Source organism: Girardinichthys multiradiatus, chromosome 4, assembly GCF_021462225.1.
Source record: "Girardinichthys multiradiatus isolate DD_20200921_A chromosome 4, DD_fGirMul_XY1, whole genome shotgun sequence".
Taxonomy (NCBI): Eukaryota; Metazoa; Chordata; class Actinopteri; order Cyprinodontiformes; family Goodeidae; genus Girardinichthys; species Girardinichthys multiradiatus.
The window spans coordinates 40,240,471-40,259,279 of record NC_061797.1 but is presented as its reverse complement, the minus strand read 5'-3'; the positions used below and the strand labels follow the sequence as shown (position 1 = coordinate 40,259,279).

At 40.0% G+C, this 18,809-nt stretch overlaps 1 protein-coding gene across 3 annotated transcripts in view; it reads right to left on the bottom strand.

Moving 5' to 3' along the window:
* fto (FTO alpha-ketoglutarate dependent dioxygenase) overlaps nucleotides 1–18,809 on the bottom strand; it is a 172,731-nt gene that overhangs the window by 113,932 nt on the left and 39,990 nt on the right. For all 3 annotated transcript variants that reach the window (XM_047363956.1, XM_047363958.1, XM_047363957.1), the window contains exons 5-7: nucleotides 17,200–17,279; nucleotides 16,654–16,797; nucleotides 3,647–3,766 (exon numbers count right to left, since the gene is read on the bottom strand). In XM_047363956.1, coding sequence (XP_047219912.1) covers nucleotides 3,647–3,766; nucleotides 16,654–16,797; nucleotides 17,200–17,279 — 344 coding nt within the window. The remainder of the gene's footprint in view (nucleotides 1–3,646; nucleotides 3,767–16,653; nucleotides 16,798–17,199; nucleotides 17,280–18,809) is intronic.

Below are 18,809 nucleotides of genomic sequence, written 5' to 3'. Positions count from 1 at the left end.
TCAGAAAATAGGGACTGACAGGTCGGGTGAACGGAGCGGAGGGAGACGTGGCCCCGATACCACTTCCTGTTTTGTATGCCTTGAAGTATACAAATGTATTCAACAGTGTGGATCCCGTTTATAATGAAAGTGGATTAATTTTCTTGATATGTGTTGAAAAGATTTCCATCTACAAGACTCGTTCTCCTGTCAAATGAAAGGGGTATGGAGGATAGGCAGAGATATGGTGAAATGGAGGAAGGGAAAGAGAGAGAACAAGAGAAATAAAGAATGAGAGAAGAGATGAAGAAGAAGAAGAAGAAGGAGAAGAAGAAGAAGGAGACGGAGTGCATTGAAATCTCTTTGCAAGTGCTGGCTTTTGAAGTTGTGAGATGAGCAGTCACAGAAGTCAGGAAAGTGACAAATTAGGGAAAAAGCTGTACTGTGCAAGCAGAGCTACTAAATCAATTAAAGTCATGCCGAGTGCATACATTAACATCAATAGCTTGTGCAAACACACACAAACACGAACACACACAAAAAGGACAACAGAAAAAAAACAAAAACGAGAAATGTGCTCATGCGCTTGCCGTTGTTTCTCTGCCCACAGTGTAGAGAAAAGATTAAAAAAAATACCACACCGGTATTTAAAATATTCTGCATAAAGCCAAGATCTTCTGCCTATTGTGACTCACAAAGAAGCCATTCATTGTTGCTAGTTTAAGAAAATGTCACTATTGTCCAATTGCAATGATAGCAAAGTCCTGGGGGACTGCGAGGCTTGGAGCCAGACGGGTCTAAACGAATTCCCGGGCTCTGGAACACAGGGGAACGTAAAACCCTTTTCAGCTACTGCCCTTCTTTCACCTGCCCGAAACAACCTTTACCTTTACACATTATCGCTTTGCTGCGCTCTCACATGAAGTACGCTTGAAAATTATTCAGAAGTCCTAAAAAAAAGTGGTGAGCAAGCCGATGGAGTCGTTTTGTTTTGCTTCTTTATACATTTATTTATGTATTTTATCAGAATGTCATTCAAATAGAAGGATGAGCATTTGCATGACAACAGGCTGAGGAGCAGAGAGGGAGCCCCAGGGAGAGACAGTATCCACATACAGGAGCCAGTCTCTCCATATTGCAATATTCTTCATACACACTAACAAACGCATACGCAGCCCAGCGCATCTCGCAACGCTGCTGCTAAATATGACAATAAAGCGAGGAAGCCTGGCGGTTTGTATTACTATTTTAGCAAGATGAAACAATAGGGCCTTTTATTGCTACAGCAGAGTGTATAAAACAATACAGTGTAATTTTATAAAGCCTATTTAAATACACACGTATTTGTTATTTTAAAATACCCAAGCCGGTATCAGATTTGACAAAAAAAAATAAATAGTGCCGCATTAAAATCTACTCTGCAGGCAACCAAAATATGTAAATAAATAAATGGTAAACAGCATCTGCTCACACTAGGTCACTCATATTTCACCAAATTAGACGGCGCTGTCAATTGCCGGCTTCAAAATGTAAAATATATGCCAATATAGGGAACTGCAGGAGAGACCGCCATTATATAAATAACTCAAAGTAATTTAGGGAAATGTGTTTTAATCCAACAGCAGAAAAGCCTCAGCCATCATAAACTCCAAAAGAGAAATCTATAAGCCATATTTATGAAGTGCAGTTTGATCAGCATATCTGAGGTCAATATATGCATGTAAATACTGCTAGCAAAAGCAATAATATTATCTTTCATCACAATAGAGAACTGTTACCTTTGTGCACATGTCAGTGTTTTTTTTTTTTTCTTTTGATGTGTTTATTTAGTATCCATTTCCTTCTCTAGAAAAGATGCTTCCTTTTGAGTTTTTGTCATTGCAACAAAATAAAATCTTTAGGCATAAACTTATATTTGAAAAACAAAAAGTATTTTTTTTCCTAATAAACATACGACAGTGTAACTTCAGGTATGAAAAAGGGAAAATACTAGAGAAATTTCATTATCAAGTGTATTATTTTTTAAATTAAAAGAATTTTAAATTTTATTTGCAGTATCATAAAGTATGCACTGAATAACAGAAAATCTGATACAGATACATAGAGAAACATAACAAACCCAAGAGAAATACCCGTACATGAACTTTACACTTTAGCGATGCCCTTTTGGGAATACAGGTCCGAATCACACACTTCATCTGGACCCAGAGCTGCAGCCTTTAAGCCCCTACACCTTCCCTCTGTCAGGCTCTTTGGCTGCCTGAGAGAGACGGGCCGCAGCTAGAGCCGAGCAGCAGCAACGGCAGAGGCACCGTTCTCCCCTTCAGCCCGTCTTTATCCCCGCCTGAGCATTAGATGTGATTACTGCTCAGCGCTCGACACTGACAGAGACCGAGAGCACCCAGAGACAGTAGGAGCGGGTGAGAGACTGACTGCAGGGAGGGAAAGAGGAGCACAACTCTTCGCTGACGGAGCAGCTGCTACAGTGATGCAAGAGTGCCCCCTGCTGCTTCCAGTGTTTCGATATGGAATACATAAACAGACATATATATATATATATATATATATATATATATATATATATATGTATGTATATATATATATATATACATATGCTTCCATTGTTTCGATATGGAATACATAAACAGACATATATATATATATATATATATATATACATATATATATATATATATATATATATATGTATATATGTATATATGTCTCTTTATGTATTCCATATCGAAACACTGGAAGCATATGTATATATATATATATATATATATATATATATATAGAGTATATATATGTATGTTTGAAGTTATGTGATTGTAAATAAACTCCTGTAAAATCAAAACATAAGGGAGCCATTGTATATTTATGTGCTATACACAACCAAGGCTCTGTCTGTGTATGCTAAACTTGCAGCATAATGACTATATGCTGACTTAACAGTAAGTCTGACATTACTGCTGTTTTAAATAGTTTTTATAATAATAGCTGTGTGCTTTTTTTTTTCATTTGCAAAACTAAAATCGTCAGAACACCAGTGGAAACGTCCCAAAAGCTGGTCAGCAATTATAAGATGGGTTTGATTGCTATAAAGCCTATAAGGATTTTCAAATGCCATTTTTAAGTAAAATGAAAATATTACATGATAAAAAATACTTCTGGATTCTATTATCTTTCAAAAATGCCTCTTTTTTATCATAAACAAACTTCTTGGTTAAATGAGAAGAATTTTAAATTTCAATCTGCCAGGGGAATGAATAATTTTGGGTTGAACTGAATGTAGTCTAATAAAACAAAATACTGGTTATTGCTATTGAGTACAAGTTTTTATCCACAATATGGCATATTTTACCAATTTTAAAATGGCCTATTATGAATTCCTTAATTAAATCCATGCACTCTGTACAGCGAATGGACCCTTATGATTAGAACTACATCTAAAAAATACAATCCTGCTGGATCTGATCTCATCTAAACTTAATCAATACATTTTTTTCTAAACACATTTAATTATATTGTGTTTAATAGTTTTAGTTGTACTCATTTTGAAATTCAATAAACTGGAAGGTGTTTAAGATTAGTGTTCAAAGCTTTTCAGTTATATCATTTTCCTAGGCTGTGACATGATGAGCTGTGTGTCTTGAAGCTGTCCTACCATGGTCTCCATGAGTTTCCAGTCCTTCTCCAGCTGCTCCATCGGTCCAGTCCACCAGCTGCAGAAGCGGGCGTAACGCTGACCCTGAAACCAATATTGTCTCAGCCATTCGAACTCCACCTACACAAAAAAAAAACAAAGGAGCTATGAGTTAAAGAGAGTTTTCCATATTTTTAGACCAAAGGCACACAAACTTTTAAATATTTACAAAAAATATGATCTTCAACACAAACACACTCACACATACTAAATATTGTTATAATTATAAATTTACTCATGGCAAAAAATAAGTGCACCTTCTTTCAGTGTAGTATGTAAGGACATAAAAATGTCATCTGCGAATTACAGTGTTAAGATAAACTGGAACAAGTCACATAGTCCTTTAAATCATTGTTAAGCAAAACCTAAGCCAAAACATAAAAGCAGTGAGAAAAACATTTAGAAGGCAAAGGTATTCACAACGCTTTAACTTTGTTGCCCTGTGTCACATTACAAGCACAAACTTTATTGGGCTTTTATATGATAGCCCGACACACAGCAGAACTGGATACAATTAAGGATACAAATATTCCAAATGTTTGTTAATAAAATTGTGAAAAGTGTGGCTTGCATTTCTGTTCAGCCTCCTTTATTCTGATACCTTAAAATAGAACTGCTTTTAAATACTTTTGGAAGTCACCTAATGGGCAAATGCAATGATCCACAGCCCACACGGGAGAAACTGTTGACAGATTCAACCATTATGGGAAAAAAAACTATTTGGAAAAAAATGTTTACACCCAGCTGAAGGCCTTCCTGGATGGATCTCAAATTTTGGAAGTGTTACAGTCAGGATTCAAAACGTACCACAGCACTAATTCTGCTCTTTTAAGGGGTTTTAATGACATATTTTTAACGTTGGATTCTAGGAACTGTGTTTCACTTCTGCTTTTAGATTTAACAGCTGCTTTCGACACTGTGGACCATGACATTCTTATCTCCAGACTGGAGCAGTGGGTGGGCATCGCTGGTTCAGCTCTGCAATAGTTTAAGGGATTACTCTGTTACGAGTCTCAGTTTGGTGACAGACGGTTTTACCTCTCCATCTGCTGTCCTCCACTGGGGAGTACCTCAGGGCTCTTTTCTTGGTTCTCTCCTGTTCTCAATTTAATTGTTGCCACGTGGTTCTAATTTTAAAAAGCATGGCGTGCCATTTCATTTAGATACTGATGACTGTCAAGTCTACTTACCTTTAAAACATATTACTTCCACTCACCCTCTCTTGGACTGGTTCAATGACATTAGGGGATAGATGGCACTGAATCTTCTTAATTTTAATGAAAAAAAGACTGAGGTTATGATTTTTAAATCCAATGGTCCTAGCGGTATCCCCACCTTTGACTTTTCCTATTTGGCGCCATATGAAAAAATCCAACGTCAGGAATTTAGGGGTAGAAATGGAACACAGTCTAAATTTTGACTGGCATGTCTTTGCTCTGGTTAAGTCCTCTTTCTTTCAGTTAAGGCGCATGTCACAAATCAAGCCCCTTCTTTCTAGACACCACCTTGAGACAGTGATCTATGCTTTTATTATTTTGTTTATTGTACAGCCCTTTGCCCAGCTGTTATGTTGTTTTTAAGTGCTTTAGAAATAAAATGGTAAAGTGGTATTGTACAGGTCCTTCTCAAAATATTAGCATATTGTGATAAAGTTCATTATTTTCCATAATGTCATGATGAAACTTTAACATTCATATATTTTAGATTCATTGCACACTATCTGAAATATTTCAGGTCTTTTATTGTCTTAATACGGATGATTTTGGCATACAGCTCATGAAAACCCAAAATTCCTATCTCACAAAATTAGCATATTTCATCCGACCAATAAAAGAAAAGTGTTTTTAATACAAAAAACATCAACCTTCAAATAATCATGTACAGTTATGCACTCAATACTTGGTCGGGAATCCTTTGGCAGAAATGACTGTTTCAATGCGGCGTGGCATGGAGGCAATCAGCCTGTGGCACTGCTGAGGTCTTATGGAGGCCCAGGATGCTTCGATAGCGGCCTTTAGCTCATCAAGAGTGTTGGGTCTTGAGTCTCTCAACGTTCTCTTCACAATATCCCACAGATTCTCTATGGGGTTCAGGTCAGGAGAGTTGGCAGGCGAATTGAGCACAGTGATACCATGGTCAGTAAACCATTTACCAGTGGTTTTGGCACTGTGAGCAGGTGCCAGGTCGTGCTGAAAAATGAAATCTTCATCTCCATAAAGCTTTTCAGCAGATGGAAGCATGAACTGCTCCAAAATCTCCTGATAGCTAGCTGCATTGACCCTGCCGTTGATAAAACACAGTGGACCAACACCAGCAGCTGACACGGCACCCTAGACCATCACTGACTGTGGGTACTTGACACTGGACTTCTGGCATTTTGGCATTTCCTTCTCCCCAGTCTTCCTCCAGACTCTGGCACCTTGATTTCCGAATGACATGCAGAATTTGCTTTCATCCGAAAAAAGTACTTTGGACCACTGAGCAACAGTCCATTGCTGCTTCTCTGTAGCCCAGGTCAGGCGCTTCTGCCGCTGTTTCTGGTTCAAAAGTGGCTTGACCTGGGGAATGCGGCACCTGTAGCCCATTTCCTGCACACGCCTGTGCACGGTGGCTCTGGATGTTTCTACTCCAGACTCAGTCCACTGCTTCCGCAGGTCCCCCAAGGTCTGGAATCGGCCCTTCTCCACAATCTTCCTCAGTGTCCGGTCACCTCTTCTCGTTGTGCAGCGTTTTCTGCCACACTTTTTCCTTCCCACAGACTTCCCACTGAGGTGCCTTGGTACAGCACTCTGGGAACAGCCTATTCGTTCAGAAATTTCTTTCTGTGTCTTACCATCTTGCCTGAGGTGTCAATAGTGGTCTTCTGGACAGCAGTCAGGTTGGCAGTCTTACCCATGATTGGGGTTTTGAGTGATGAACCAGGCTGGGAGTTTTAAAGGCCTCAGGAATCTTTTGCAGGTGTTTAGAGTTAACTCGTTGATTCAGATGATTAGGTTCATAGCTTGTTTAGAGACCCTTTTAATGATATGCTAATTTTGTGAGATAGGAATTTTGGGTTTTCATGAGCTGTATGCCAAAATCATCCGTATTAAGACAATAAAAGACCTGAAATATTTCAGTTAGTGTGCAATGAATCTAAAATATATGAATGTTAAATTTTCATCATGACATTATGGAAAATAATGAACTTTATCACAATATGCAAATATTTTGAGAAGGACCTGTATGAGTCGAACGCTACACAAACCATCCTTTGTGAAAGAGTAGCAAGACAAAAGCTTTTGTTTAGAGGCATTAGAAGTCCCATTTGTTATTACAGAAGCCATGTAGGGAAGAAAGTGCTCTGGTCAGATAAGACCAAAATGGCACTATGCTTACATGACACATGGTGGTGGCAGCATCATACTGGATATGCAGACAGAGATAATGGGAAGGTGAAGGGCTTTGAATAAGGAAAACATGTTAGATGCAGCAAAAGCCTTGAAGCTGGCTTTCGCCTTACAGCACGACATCAACCCTAAACATAGATTTCAGTCTCTAGATGTGCACAAATGATAGAGATGTACCCCAAAAGATTTCTAGTTGTAATTATAGTGAAACATGGTTCTACAAGATATTGGTTGGCTTCAGGGGGTGAAACAGAATGTAAATACCTCCCACAGTTTACAGATTTCTTTGTAAAAATATTTGAAAACCATATATTGTATAATTATGCACCACTTTGTGTTTATTTATTACATTACATCTAAATTAAATATATTGAAGATTGTGATTGGAATGTGAAAAAACCTAGAAAAGGTCAAAGGTTATAAATATTTTTTGGAAGTCACTATAGTGTAGTCTTGCAGTATTTATGGGAAATAGCAGCAGTTAATTTGTATCATACACTGCAGTCAATCGGGTTCATTGAGAGAGGCACAAACTTTGTAGAGGTCTGAACATCTCCATAAAAGCGGTTTTGGTAGTTTGCTGATCTGGTGTGTTAAGGTGTGTATTAACACAACATCAGGGATAAAAGATATCTTCATTGATGTCAGAGAAGGCCAATCAATGTTCGGCAACATCGATTAGGGAATATTTCTAAGGATATTTCCAAACTATCTAGAGTCCATCCTTCAACAATGAGAATAACGATTTTTTTTAAAGAGACATAAGGCAGTCAAGTCAAGATAGCTAATAACCTCTTGAATGAATGGTCCAGCAAAATCACAGCAAGGTCAACAGTAAAACAAAGACCATTATCAGGAGTTCATCTACCAAAGCATTCTACAGTAAAATATGTGGACGTCTATCCAACAGTTGAAGCTTGGACAAAAATGGGTCATAGAACAGGACAATGGCCTCAAGAAAAGCAACAATTCTACCTTGGAATGGCCAAAATAAAAAAGATTCTGGGCTGCAGTAAGCCAGTAAAGGTGTGGACTATAGTTGATAAATTATTCAACCACAGATAACAAACCTTTATCACCTGCATGAGGACATTCACAATTTTAAAAGACAGACTTGCAAACAACAAAAACACATCATGTGTTCACAAAATGAAATGTAAATGTTTGGTTATGTAAACACCTTCCAGTGAGCACACCTGGAAACCCCACCCATCTTCTCCTCTGCAGCACCGTCTCAAGCTGACAGTGTCTGCCACTGAGCCAACCCCCTTCCCCTCTCCTCCGCTTGGAGTGTTTTAACTTCCTTCTCTTTTGAAGTGCTGAATTAATCCATGGAAAGGATGCTTCACGTAGCCAAGTGTAGCCTCACTACGTCTAAGTGTGTTATTCGGGGTGCATGCTTGTCAGTTTGGGCCTGTACTGACTGAGCTTCTGTGTGCTTGTGTCTCTGCTTGTACCTGTCTGCTTAAGTGTGTGGGTGGCTTTGTTAAGTTTTCTGACGAACAAGGCCATGTGAGTGTGCGTGTCAAAGATTGCTCGAAATGCCGCTAACATCAACTCAAGGCGCTGAGTTGCCCTCCCCCCAAAACGTCCCACAAAGTGACATCCACCCAAAACAATGCAAACCCCATTACAGCCTGATGTAGACAACTGCACAGCACAAAGTCTACTGGCATAAAATAGGGTCGCATATCACATGGAACTCAAAGTGCTATTGTTTGCCTTCTGAAAACTATTTTTGTTTATTGTTCTTGTAACAGAGCATTAGCAAACGGATGAAGATGAGCCTTTTCAGTGGTTAACTTCCAAATAATCCCGACGTGTTTACGTTAATACAGCTGAAAATGTACTATGGAATTAAAAAATGTATTTGTATCATTCTTAAGCATTTTTGTTTTGTCATTTTATCTGATGCTTCTTGTATAAATAACTATGTGTTTGTCACAATTCTCTCTTCTAAACAATTGCAGTACATCTGTACTGCATGCAACTAAATTACCTGGTTTACAACTTTTCGAGAACACAGGTCCCAAAATACGGTGCCTTTCAAAGGTTTTCATACGCCCTGAACTTTTTTACATTTTGTCAAGTTACAAATGCAAACTTTAATGTACTTTATTACAGATTTTATGTGATAGAGCCACACGAACTAACACACAGTATTGTTCATTCAGCCCTCCTTTGCTCTTATATTCTTAAATAACATTTTGTGCAACAGAGTGCAACTTCAAACGTTATCTAATTAAAAAATAAAGAGTCTACCAGTCAATGATTTAGCTGTTCTGTGAAGACTCTACGGTTTGAAAATGCAAGGAATAAGAAACAACTGCAAATCCTGCGAGACATGACCGGCAAGCTAAACAAAGTGGTCAGGCAAGGAGAGGATCGGAGAAAAAACCAAGAGGCCCATGGTATCTCTGGAGGAGCTGTAGTTTAAATGTAGCATTATTAGTTCATAACAGCAGTGCAATTCACAAAGAAGCAACCTGTCCCCAAATGTTTCACTCAATGTTAAATAGAATCACTGTTCACAGCCACACACTTTTTTTTGCCTTGATTCATACTTTATGTTTTAGAAAATATAAAGAAAGGGTAGAGTCATGACATAAATTTATTTTTCTATGCTCCATTTTTCAGGTCCTGAACAAATTCCATATATTTCCACAAAATTCCAAGACTACTTTGAAACCCTATAAACTGTCCGGGCAGAAATACATTCAATTTTATAAATGGAAGTTATCTTTTTTCAATTTATATATTTCATAAACTAGTTTTATTTAAAAAAAATGCAAGTAGTTTTTTCAGGCTGATGACGCAACATAACTGAAAAGTTAAGGACATCTTTTTCAAAACTATTCCTTCAAATGTTGACTTTTGAATGTGGTCATTGTTGTGTCAGATGAGTGTCACCTTCTCCTCCATCACCCCCAAAACAACAAAGGACTAGAACTATTTACACAAACAACCCGAGTGAGGGCTGTCTGAGGTAGAAGCTGTGCAAAGAGTCATCCTGCCATTTACTCCCAAAAGGCTCTGATCACAGCGGGGATGACATGCAAGGACTGGTGCATGTCAGGGAGAATACACAGCCAGTGGCACTGCTCAGCAGCCTCCCAGTCGCTCCATACAACACACCCTTCAAAGAAATGTCATCCTTTATGGTCCCTTCAACACTCTCCAAATCCACTCCCCTTCGATCACTACAGCTCAAACACACAACAAAGCCGCAAGCCAATATCGGACGTCCTTTTCTCCCAGGCTGTCCCTCCTTCCATCTCTCTGATTGTCTGCCTGTGCTTTGGTGAGAAGAATCCAACCTGTGTCTCCACTTTGAGCTGACACGACTGCCTGTCCCCCACAGCGAAGGCCAGAGGCATCCACAAAGCAGACCATCTAAAGCAACCGAGGAGCGCTGGCTATTTGGTATTTGGAGCCTGGCCACCCAGCTGAGAGCTGCCAAGCAGGAAACTCAGACTAAATGCCACCTTTCCGTGCAGGCAGATCGAACGTCTGAGTGAAAAAGAGAGAGGCTGTTAGCCTGAGTTTTTTTCTGAGATGGTAAGGGAGGGTGACTCCCCTGCGGCAATCGCTGTCATCTCTCCAGGTGATGGACACACTAACAACACATTAGCTCCAAATTAGTCCAGCGACCACCTACTATGGCAACTCTGCTTGTAAAGCTCAGAAAACCTCTTTTTTCCCCATTTAATGAGGCACAATTATATTTTTCTTTCTTCACACCTTCACAGTATTCCCAGAGCGGGTCCAATCAATTTCCGGGGCCGGGGCCCTGAGGTGAGGGCTGATGAGAGTGTGATCGATCCCTCTCTGCCGTTCTCTGTTTACCGATCCCAGCCTCCTAACACATAGGCCAGAAATACTGCTTTCCCCAAACTCTCTGTGAGTCTCCCAACACTTATCACACATTCGCCAGAGTGGGCATATACCTGCAGGGGTATGACGGCACGAAATACTGTAGACATTTTTAAATTGTATTTGTAGCCACAAAAAAGGTTCTTCTTTTATTTCCCAACATTATTCTGAAATAATTTTATACAATCTTCAAAGAACACCGGTAATACTACTGCTCAGTGCTTGAATTTAAACAAAGTGAAGATGAACACATACAGGTATATCTCAATAAGTTTTAATATAACTGTAAAGTTAATTTGCACTATTAATTCAATACAAAATGTGAAGCTCACATGGTGATTTTTCAAATCATTTAATTTTGTTAATATTGATAATTATGGTTTACAGCTAATAAAAACCTTAAGTTTCAGGGAAAATTTGAATATTACGTAACTCATTGTGGAGGGTGGAGGTGGGAAACGTCTTTACTAAAGAGCCTGACTGTCCACACACTTCTGTATCCAAACATATTAATGTAAAGTTGAGTGGAAGGAACCACTGCAGCTGAAAAAGGACCACCACAGTAAGACGTGTCCGGGACAAGGGTTACAACTTTCACAGTTGTGTTAAGTCAGTCCTGGACCAGAAACAACGTTGAAAGTGTCCTGCCCAGGCTAAAGAGAAAAAGACAGCAATGTTGATGATGTAAAATTTACATTAAATCTGGAAAGCACCAGGGGAGTTTGGGGTTACAAAGTGGAGAAGTACAGAAACCCAGTTGCTCGAGGTTCAGTTTGAAATGGCCACAGCCAGTGATGATTCGGGGAGTCATGTCATCTTCTGGTGTTGCTTCTTTGTCAAAGTCTAATGCCTGTCTACCAGGACATTGACCATGGTGCCACTGTGCTTTACTGGCCATCAAACCCACCTGACCATAACCCCATAGAGAAGGTTGCCATTCAAGCAACCAGGGCTTCCTCAACACCATAACAGTCCCATAAGCTTTTTGCCTCCATGCCTCATTGCACTTTATGCAAAAGCAGCTCCAGACCAAGTACTGAAAACGTGTATTGTACAATACATGCTTTACAGTAGAATGAGATTATTGCATCACAAATATTCTTTAATGATCCTCTGTAGAATTCAAATTTTCTCAGAAACTGGATTTTGAAATAAACTAGGCTTTTAATTAAATTCAAATTTACCACATTGCATCTACAGGTCCTTCTCAAAAAATTAGCATATTGTGATAAAGTTCATTATTTCCCATAATGTCATGATGAAAATTTAACATTCATATATTTTAGATTCATTGCACACTAACTGAAATATTTCAGGTCTTTTAATGTCTTAATACGGATGATTTTGGCATACAGCTCATGAAAACCCAAAATTCCTATCTCACAAAATTAGCATATTATTAAAAGGGTCTCTAAACAAGCTATGAACCTAATCATCTGAATCAACGAGTTAACTCTAAACACCTGCAAAAGATTCCTGAGGCCTTTAAAACTCCCAGCCTGGTTCATCACTCAAAACCCCAATCATGGGTAAGACTGCCGACCTGACTGCTGTCCAGAAGGCCACTATTGACACCCTCAAGCAATAGGGTAAGACACAGAAAGAAATTTCTGAACGAATAGGCTGTTCCCAGAGTGCTGTATCAAGGCACCTCAGTGGGAAGTCTGTGGGAAGGAAAAAGTGTGGCAGAAAACGCTGCACAACGAGAAGAGGTGACCGGACCCTGAGGAAGATTGTGGAGAAGGGCCGATTCCAGACCTTGGGGGAGCTGCGGAAGCAGTGGACTGAGTCTGGAGTAGAAACATCCGGAGCCACCGTGCACAGGCGTGTGCAGGAAATGGGCTACAGGTGCTGCATTCCCCAGGTCAAGCCACTTTTGAACCAGAAACAGTGGCAGAAGCGCCTGACCTGGGCTACAGAGAAGCAGCACTGGACTGTTGCTCAGTGGTCCAAAGTACTTTTTTCGGATGAAAGCAAATTCTGCATGTCATTCGGAAATCAAGGTGCCAGAGTCTGGAGGAAGACTGGGGAGAAGGAAATGCCAAAATGCCAGAAGTCCAGTGTCAAGTACCCACAGTCAGTGATGGTCTGGGGTGCCGTGTCAGCTGCTGGTGTTGGTCCACTGTGTTTTATCAACGGCAGGGTCAATGCAGCTAGCTATCAGGAGATTTTGGAGCACTTCATGCTTCCATCTGCTGAAAAGCTTTATGGAGATGAAGATTTCATTTTCCAGCACGACCTGGCACCTGCTCACAGTGCCAAAACCACTGGTAAATGGTTTACTGACCATGATATCACTGTGCTCAATTCGCCTGCCAACTCTCCTGACCTGAACCCCATAGAGAATCTGTGGGATATTGTGAAGAGAACGTTAAGAGACTAAAGACCCAACACTCTGGATGAGCTAAAGGCCGCTATCGAAGCATCCTGGGCCTCCATAAGACCTCAGCAGTGCCACAGGCTGATTGCCTCCATGCCACGCCGCATTGAAGCAGTCATTTCTGCAAAAGGATTCCCGACCAAGTATTGAGTGCATAACGTTGACGTTTTTTGTATTAAAAACACTTTTCTTTTATTGGTCGGATGAAATATGCTAATTTTGTGAGATAGGAATTTTGGGTTTTCATGAGCTGTACGCCAAAATCATCCGTATTAAGACAATAAAAGACCTGAAATATTTCAGTTAGTGTGCAATGAATCTATAATATATGAATGTTAAATTTTCATCATGACATTATGGAAAATAATGAACTTTATCACAATATGCTAATTTTTTTAGAAGGACCTGTATAAAGTTAAGTAAACAAAATCTCAAACTGAGTACGAATAAAAATATAATTTATAATTTCTAAGAATACAATGGTACTAGAATCTTTAAGTTGAGAGCCTAAAAAAAGCACACTGGAAGGTTAAACACACTTTATTCTTTTTACTTTCTGTCAGGTGTAAAAAAAGCTTATTCCCTTCCTTCAATATTTACGCTTTTGAGACTAGCATCATATGAGGGGCGGGAGGTGTCCCTCAGGGGACTCTGTCATACGCACACCTGGGAAGAGACACAGTGGCTTTAAATGAGACAAGACATTTGTGTCTGGGATTAGCATTTCAAAGTGAAACATGCACACTGGGGCCATGTGGTGGTTTTATGTTAGACTTATTTGACTGACTAGGACAGCAGGTAAGATTAAAAGGAGAAAGAAAGAGAAGGACTAAACAGGTGGGAACTTTTCTTCATTTGAGTTCCTGCCTCCCTTCAATATCTGCTTCAATTAGGCATCTTGCTCCATCCCAAAAAGAAGACAGACGGATGGCAGATGCTCTACTGCCTCACAATCAGGCCCCACCTATATCCTCTGACAACAGCCAGCCCCCTGTCCCTCCTTCAACTGCGCAGCATCAATAGATTGTCAGCTGGTGCGCGGTTTAGCACATTTTGAGCAAAGGCCCAAAAGACGCTGCTCAGGTCAGGTTGCCTGCGTGTCTCAGGCTTGTTCACTCTTGGTCGTCCATGTCAAACACGACCTACGCAATGTGCACCCACCAAGCACCAAAGTGGGCCGCCATCATAAATAACTCCACCAACAATACATCATTTAGCTGGGTGTTCTGCTCTCGTGGGCAACTCCGAACAAATGGCCACATCGATCATTGCGAGAGCCGGGAAGGCTAGGCCCAAGCCCCTGAGAACACCCCCTTCTTACTTAAGCACTTACACACATTCACACACACATGTACATACACACACCAATGCTTGTATAAAAACCTCCTTGTTTTCCTAAATAAACCCTGCTTACCCTCCTGGTGAAAACCAATGCCTGGTAATCCTGTGGCGCTAAGTGGCAAACTAGCAGGTGTTGCTAGCTCGACCAGCGCAGCAGTTCTCCGGACGCAGACAGCCCTGTTGTTTGGCAATGCTGAATACTTAATATTGTCTTCAACCTTTAAACAACCTTATGTCAGACTCATCTGTCATGGCATCCTGCTGAGGGTCCTGGATGCTGGCGTCTGCTCAGATGTGCAATTTGGGCGCAGGGGTGTAAAAAGGGTGAGAGGTGAGATGGTGTATTAACTGCTGGCCTGCAGCAAGATATGGCAGGAGGCTGAGGCCTTCTCTTTTTTGGCCTCACTTTATCCCTTTTGAACCCCAGGCCAGCATCACTCATTGTTTTATATGAAAAGAGGTTAGAGACCGAAGAGGGGCATGGCTCCATCTTTAGGAAACATATGGAGAGCCTATTGGCTTGTGATCCATCACAAGCCAGGACTAATGAGACCAACCTGAATTTCATACTGTAGACATTTCCCTGAGTATACCAACAAAGTACAGTAAGCAGAGTGGGCAGCTGGCAAGCTCCTGTTCTGCCATTCAGAGCTTTAACCTGCCATCAAACAAATCCCAGAATGAGCTAAAACTCTCATCATGCAGAAAAAAACAAAAATCTGAAAATGACAAACGTTATTAAAGATATCATAACCCTTTCAAATGTTTTCTAATTTTGTCACTTCACATCACAAATGATGTACTTTACCACAAGTGTATAAAAAAGACCTACACAAAACAGCATAAAACTGTGAAGCAGATGGGTTAGGTTAAACAATAATATCCCAAGCCCTGAACAGGAAGAAAGAGGTCGTGGCAGCATTATAATGGGGGGGGTGCATTTCTTCAGGGAAACTGGTCAAATATGACGGTGAAGATGGAAAGAGCTAAATACAGGACAACCCAGGAAGTCAACCTGAAAATAACATTTGCAGATGTTCTGGATTTATTCTGACTGAGCTTGAGCTATTTTACAAAGAAGAATGGACAAAAATGCCTGTTCTGTAGCTGTAATGGAAGCGAAAGGTGGATATACAAAGTATTATCTGAGTGGCTGAACACAAACTTCTCTTTCTATTTCACAATGCTAGCCCATCATATAAAACTATAATAAAATACATTGAAGTGTGTTGTTCAATGTAACACAATCCAAAGTTTAAAGTTTGTGAATTGCAAGACACTGTACATGTTCCAAAAAATCAGATGTTGTTTTTGAAGAAACTGGTTGCCATAGAATAAAAGAAAAATCACTTATGCTGACTAAAAACACTTCAAGTGGGTAATCTGAACCGATGCATCTTGTAAGATTCTTGTCAAACAGAATATTAGGTCAACAAAAAAGGTTGTAGTGTATTTAAGTGTGCAGAATGTACAAACATCGCAGGTGTTTATGTCCATATGACACAAAAAGCATACATATATGTTTGCTCTAGTACATTTGCTTCCTTAATTAAATGCTTATCCATGTTATTTGCAGAAAAAGACTTCAGTGTATTTAACACCAATTTCTGCTGTCCGGATTAAATCATCATCTTATTTGCAGATGGTTGTTAGTTGTTTTGAACCTGCCTGGAGCACCAGATGGGTGGGGATTAATGCATTGGGGCCACTCAAATAGATTTAGAGAGGTTCACAATCAAAACTTGATAAATTTAAACTTTTGAAGACCATGCTATTCTGCAGATTCTTCTGTTGCAAATTCTGCTAATTGGCATATTTGCATTTTGAACTTTTCGCATCTAATATAACTCAAAAAGCTTTCTAATTGTTTACACTTAGCACAAATTATGTAGAAAAGGCTACTAACCATCGTGTGCACACAGGCAGGAATTTAAAAACAAGTAAATGTGCACTTGAAGGTTAACACACAACCACCGTGCCCCCACCTCATTGTGAATCTCCTCACAGTGCTGTAATGCTGTCGGCTGCAGGGTCACCAGGCTGTGGGAGCCCGTCTCGGGGTCAGTGTGCAGGTTGGACAGGGCCTCTTGGCACCGTGACTGGATGTAGGTCAGGGTCCCCTTAGAACACTGGTAGGAACGAGACCAGTGCCAACAGCACCATGACATGAAGGAATTACACAAGGCTATTAAACAAATGTGGCTTTGAAACAGCTGATAATGTATATGATTTTAAATAAAAATTATAAAAATGCTATTCTTTACAATTTAAAATTTTTAGAAAAATATTTAGTTTTTTTGTATGGATAAACAAAAAGTATATTTTATATAAAATATCTACAAATGTATAAAAAAAATCTAAATTATAAAAGGAAAATAAGATACTTACATATAAAGTGTGATGTAAAATTCAAATAATGTATAATACAATGTAAAAAAGTATTCAGTATCTTCACCAAAAGAAGATTTAGCTAGATTTCCACAGCAAATTAAAATCATACAGGTTCCTTCTTAGTCTGTCTGACTTCTCACCTCGGCAACTCTGTGAGTTGAGCTGAAGCGTGCGGTGTCTCCAGCAAGGACACAGTGCTGGTGGGTGTTGTTCAGGTCATCTAGCAAATACGACGAAAAGGAGATCCATCAGCACAATGACCAACATTAATGCTGCAAACCACTACACGAGGAAACAAGATGCCAAACCTAGAAGCTAAAAACCAGAAGAGAGCATATTGATGTGGAATTGATTGTTAATGGGAATAAATACAAGAGAAAAACAGATGAAAAGCAAGGAGTGGTTTAGACTAAATCAACATGTACACTCAGACAGACTCCCATTGGTCCAGCATCGACTTAGATGGAGGGAAGAGCACTGTAATATAATTTTAATTACCAAACAGAACCAGATCGAGCTCAATCTGTCAAGATGGAAGCGCCATACCAGCAAACATTTGTCCAATATCACACAAGCTTTACAGTGAGGCCTTAGCGCTGTTTTCTGTGTATCCGGCCATGTGTTTCTTTGTGTGTATAGATGTTTCTCAGCTCTGCCATTATTTGCCTCCTACCAATAATTAATTTAGCCATGACAGAGCTGTCATTCACAGCACATGTGCATATTTACACCCGCCTTGAGCAAGAGAACACCAGCTAATGCCTGTGATTTGAAAGTCAAACAGCCAAATGCTTTAGGAGGAAGATATTATTGTTTGGTGGAAGGAAGGGAAAAAAAAAAAAAAAAAAGAAGAAGACGGTGACAAACAAAACAACTTGCCTGTGTTTTCTTCACCCTGATGAGATTGTGAGGGATTAGGTCTCTGGGCAGAATTACTCTGCGTCTTTAAAACTGTTTATATCCAATAACAAATTATCTCCATCAATCTGCTCTTTTCTTGGCGCCTCTAATGCAGCCAGTGGGATCAGGAGGGAGTCGAGGCAAACTCGATAACTGTAATAAATATTTATCTTTCTTTCAACCCCTATGCCTGCTGCCACTTGTCCTCCTTTTCCAGGAAGCAGGCTTTTAAATATATTGGGTCAACTCTTTTCTCCAGTCCCCCGTGTATTGGGAGCTGGAAATCAGATTATTGAACAGGCCCGGTGTCAAGACTTGCATTGTTCTTTTTTAACCACTGAAATTCCATTTGGGTGGAAATGATGGTGATTCAATTTGCCTCCAGCAGCTTAGACATTAGCAGTTCAAAAGGGCCAGCCGCCAACAAAGAGTGCTGAAATTATATAATTGTGTATGTGGTTATACACCATTGTAGTTTCCTTTTAATACTGCAAAACTACTTATCAAGGGGTGTATGTCACAAAAAACACAAGTACAATATATTTTAACACCTGCTTTAGTTGTGTATGCCTTGAATGTGAGTATTTCGGATGTGGGAGGGATACTGCGCCAACCAAGTATTGCGGGCGTGATGCATTTTTGTGCATTGCAAGTACTACAAATTTATAGCTGAGTGACTATGCTTCCGTGCCGTGCCAAGTGTTTCATTCAGGTACACCGACAAAGCAACAGACGGCCAAGGGTAGCGCAAGCTGCTATCGTTGTGGAGCAGTTGGCCTCTCAGGGGCGTACTCACCAAGTGGAGCATAAATCCCCACTGATCCGCGACAGTCAAGTCCCATTAGAATGG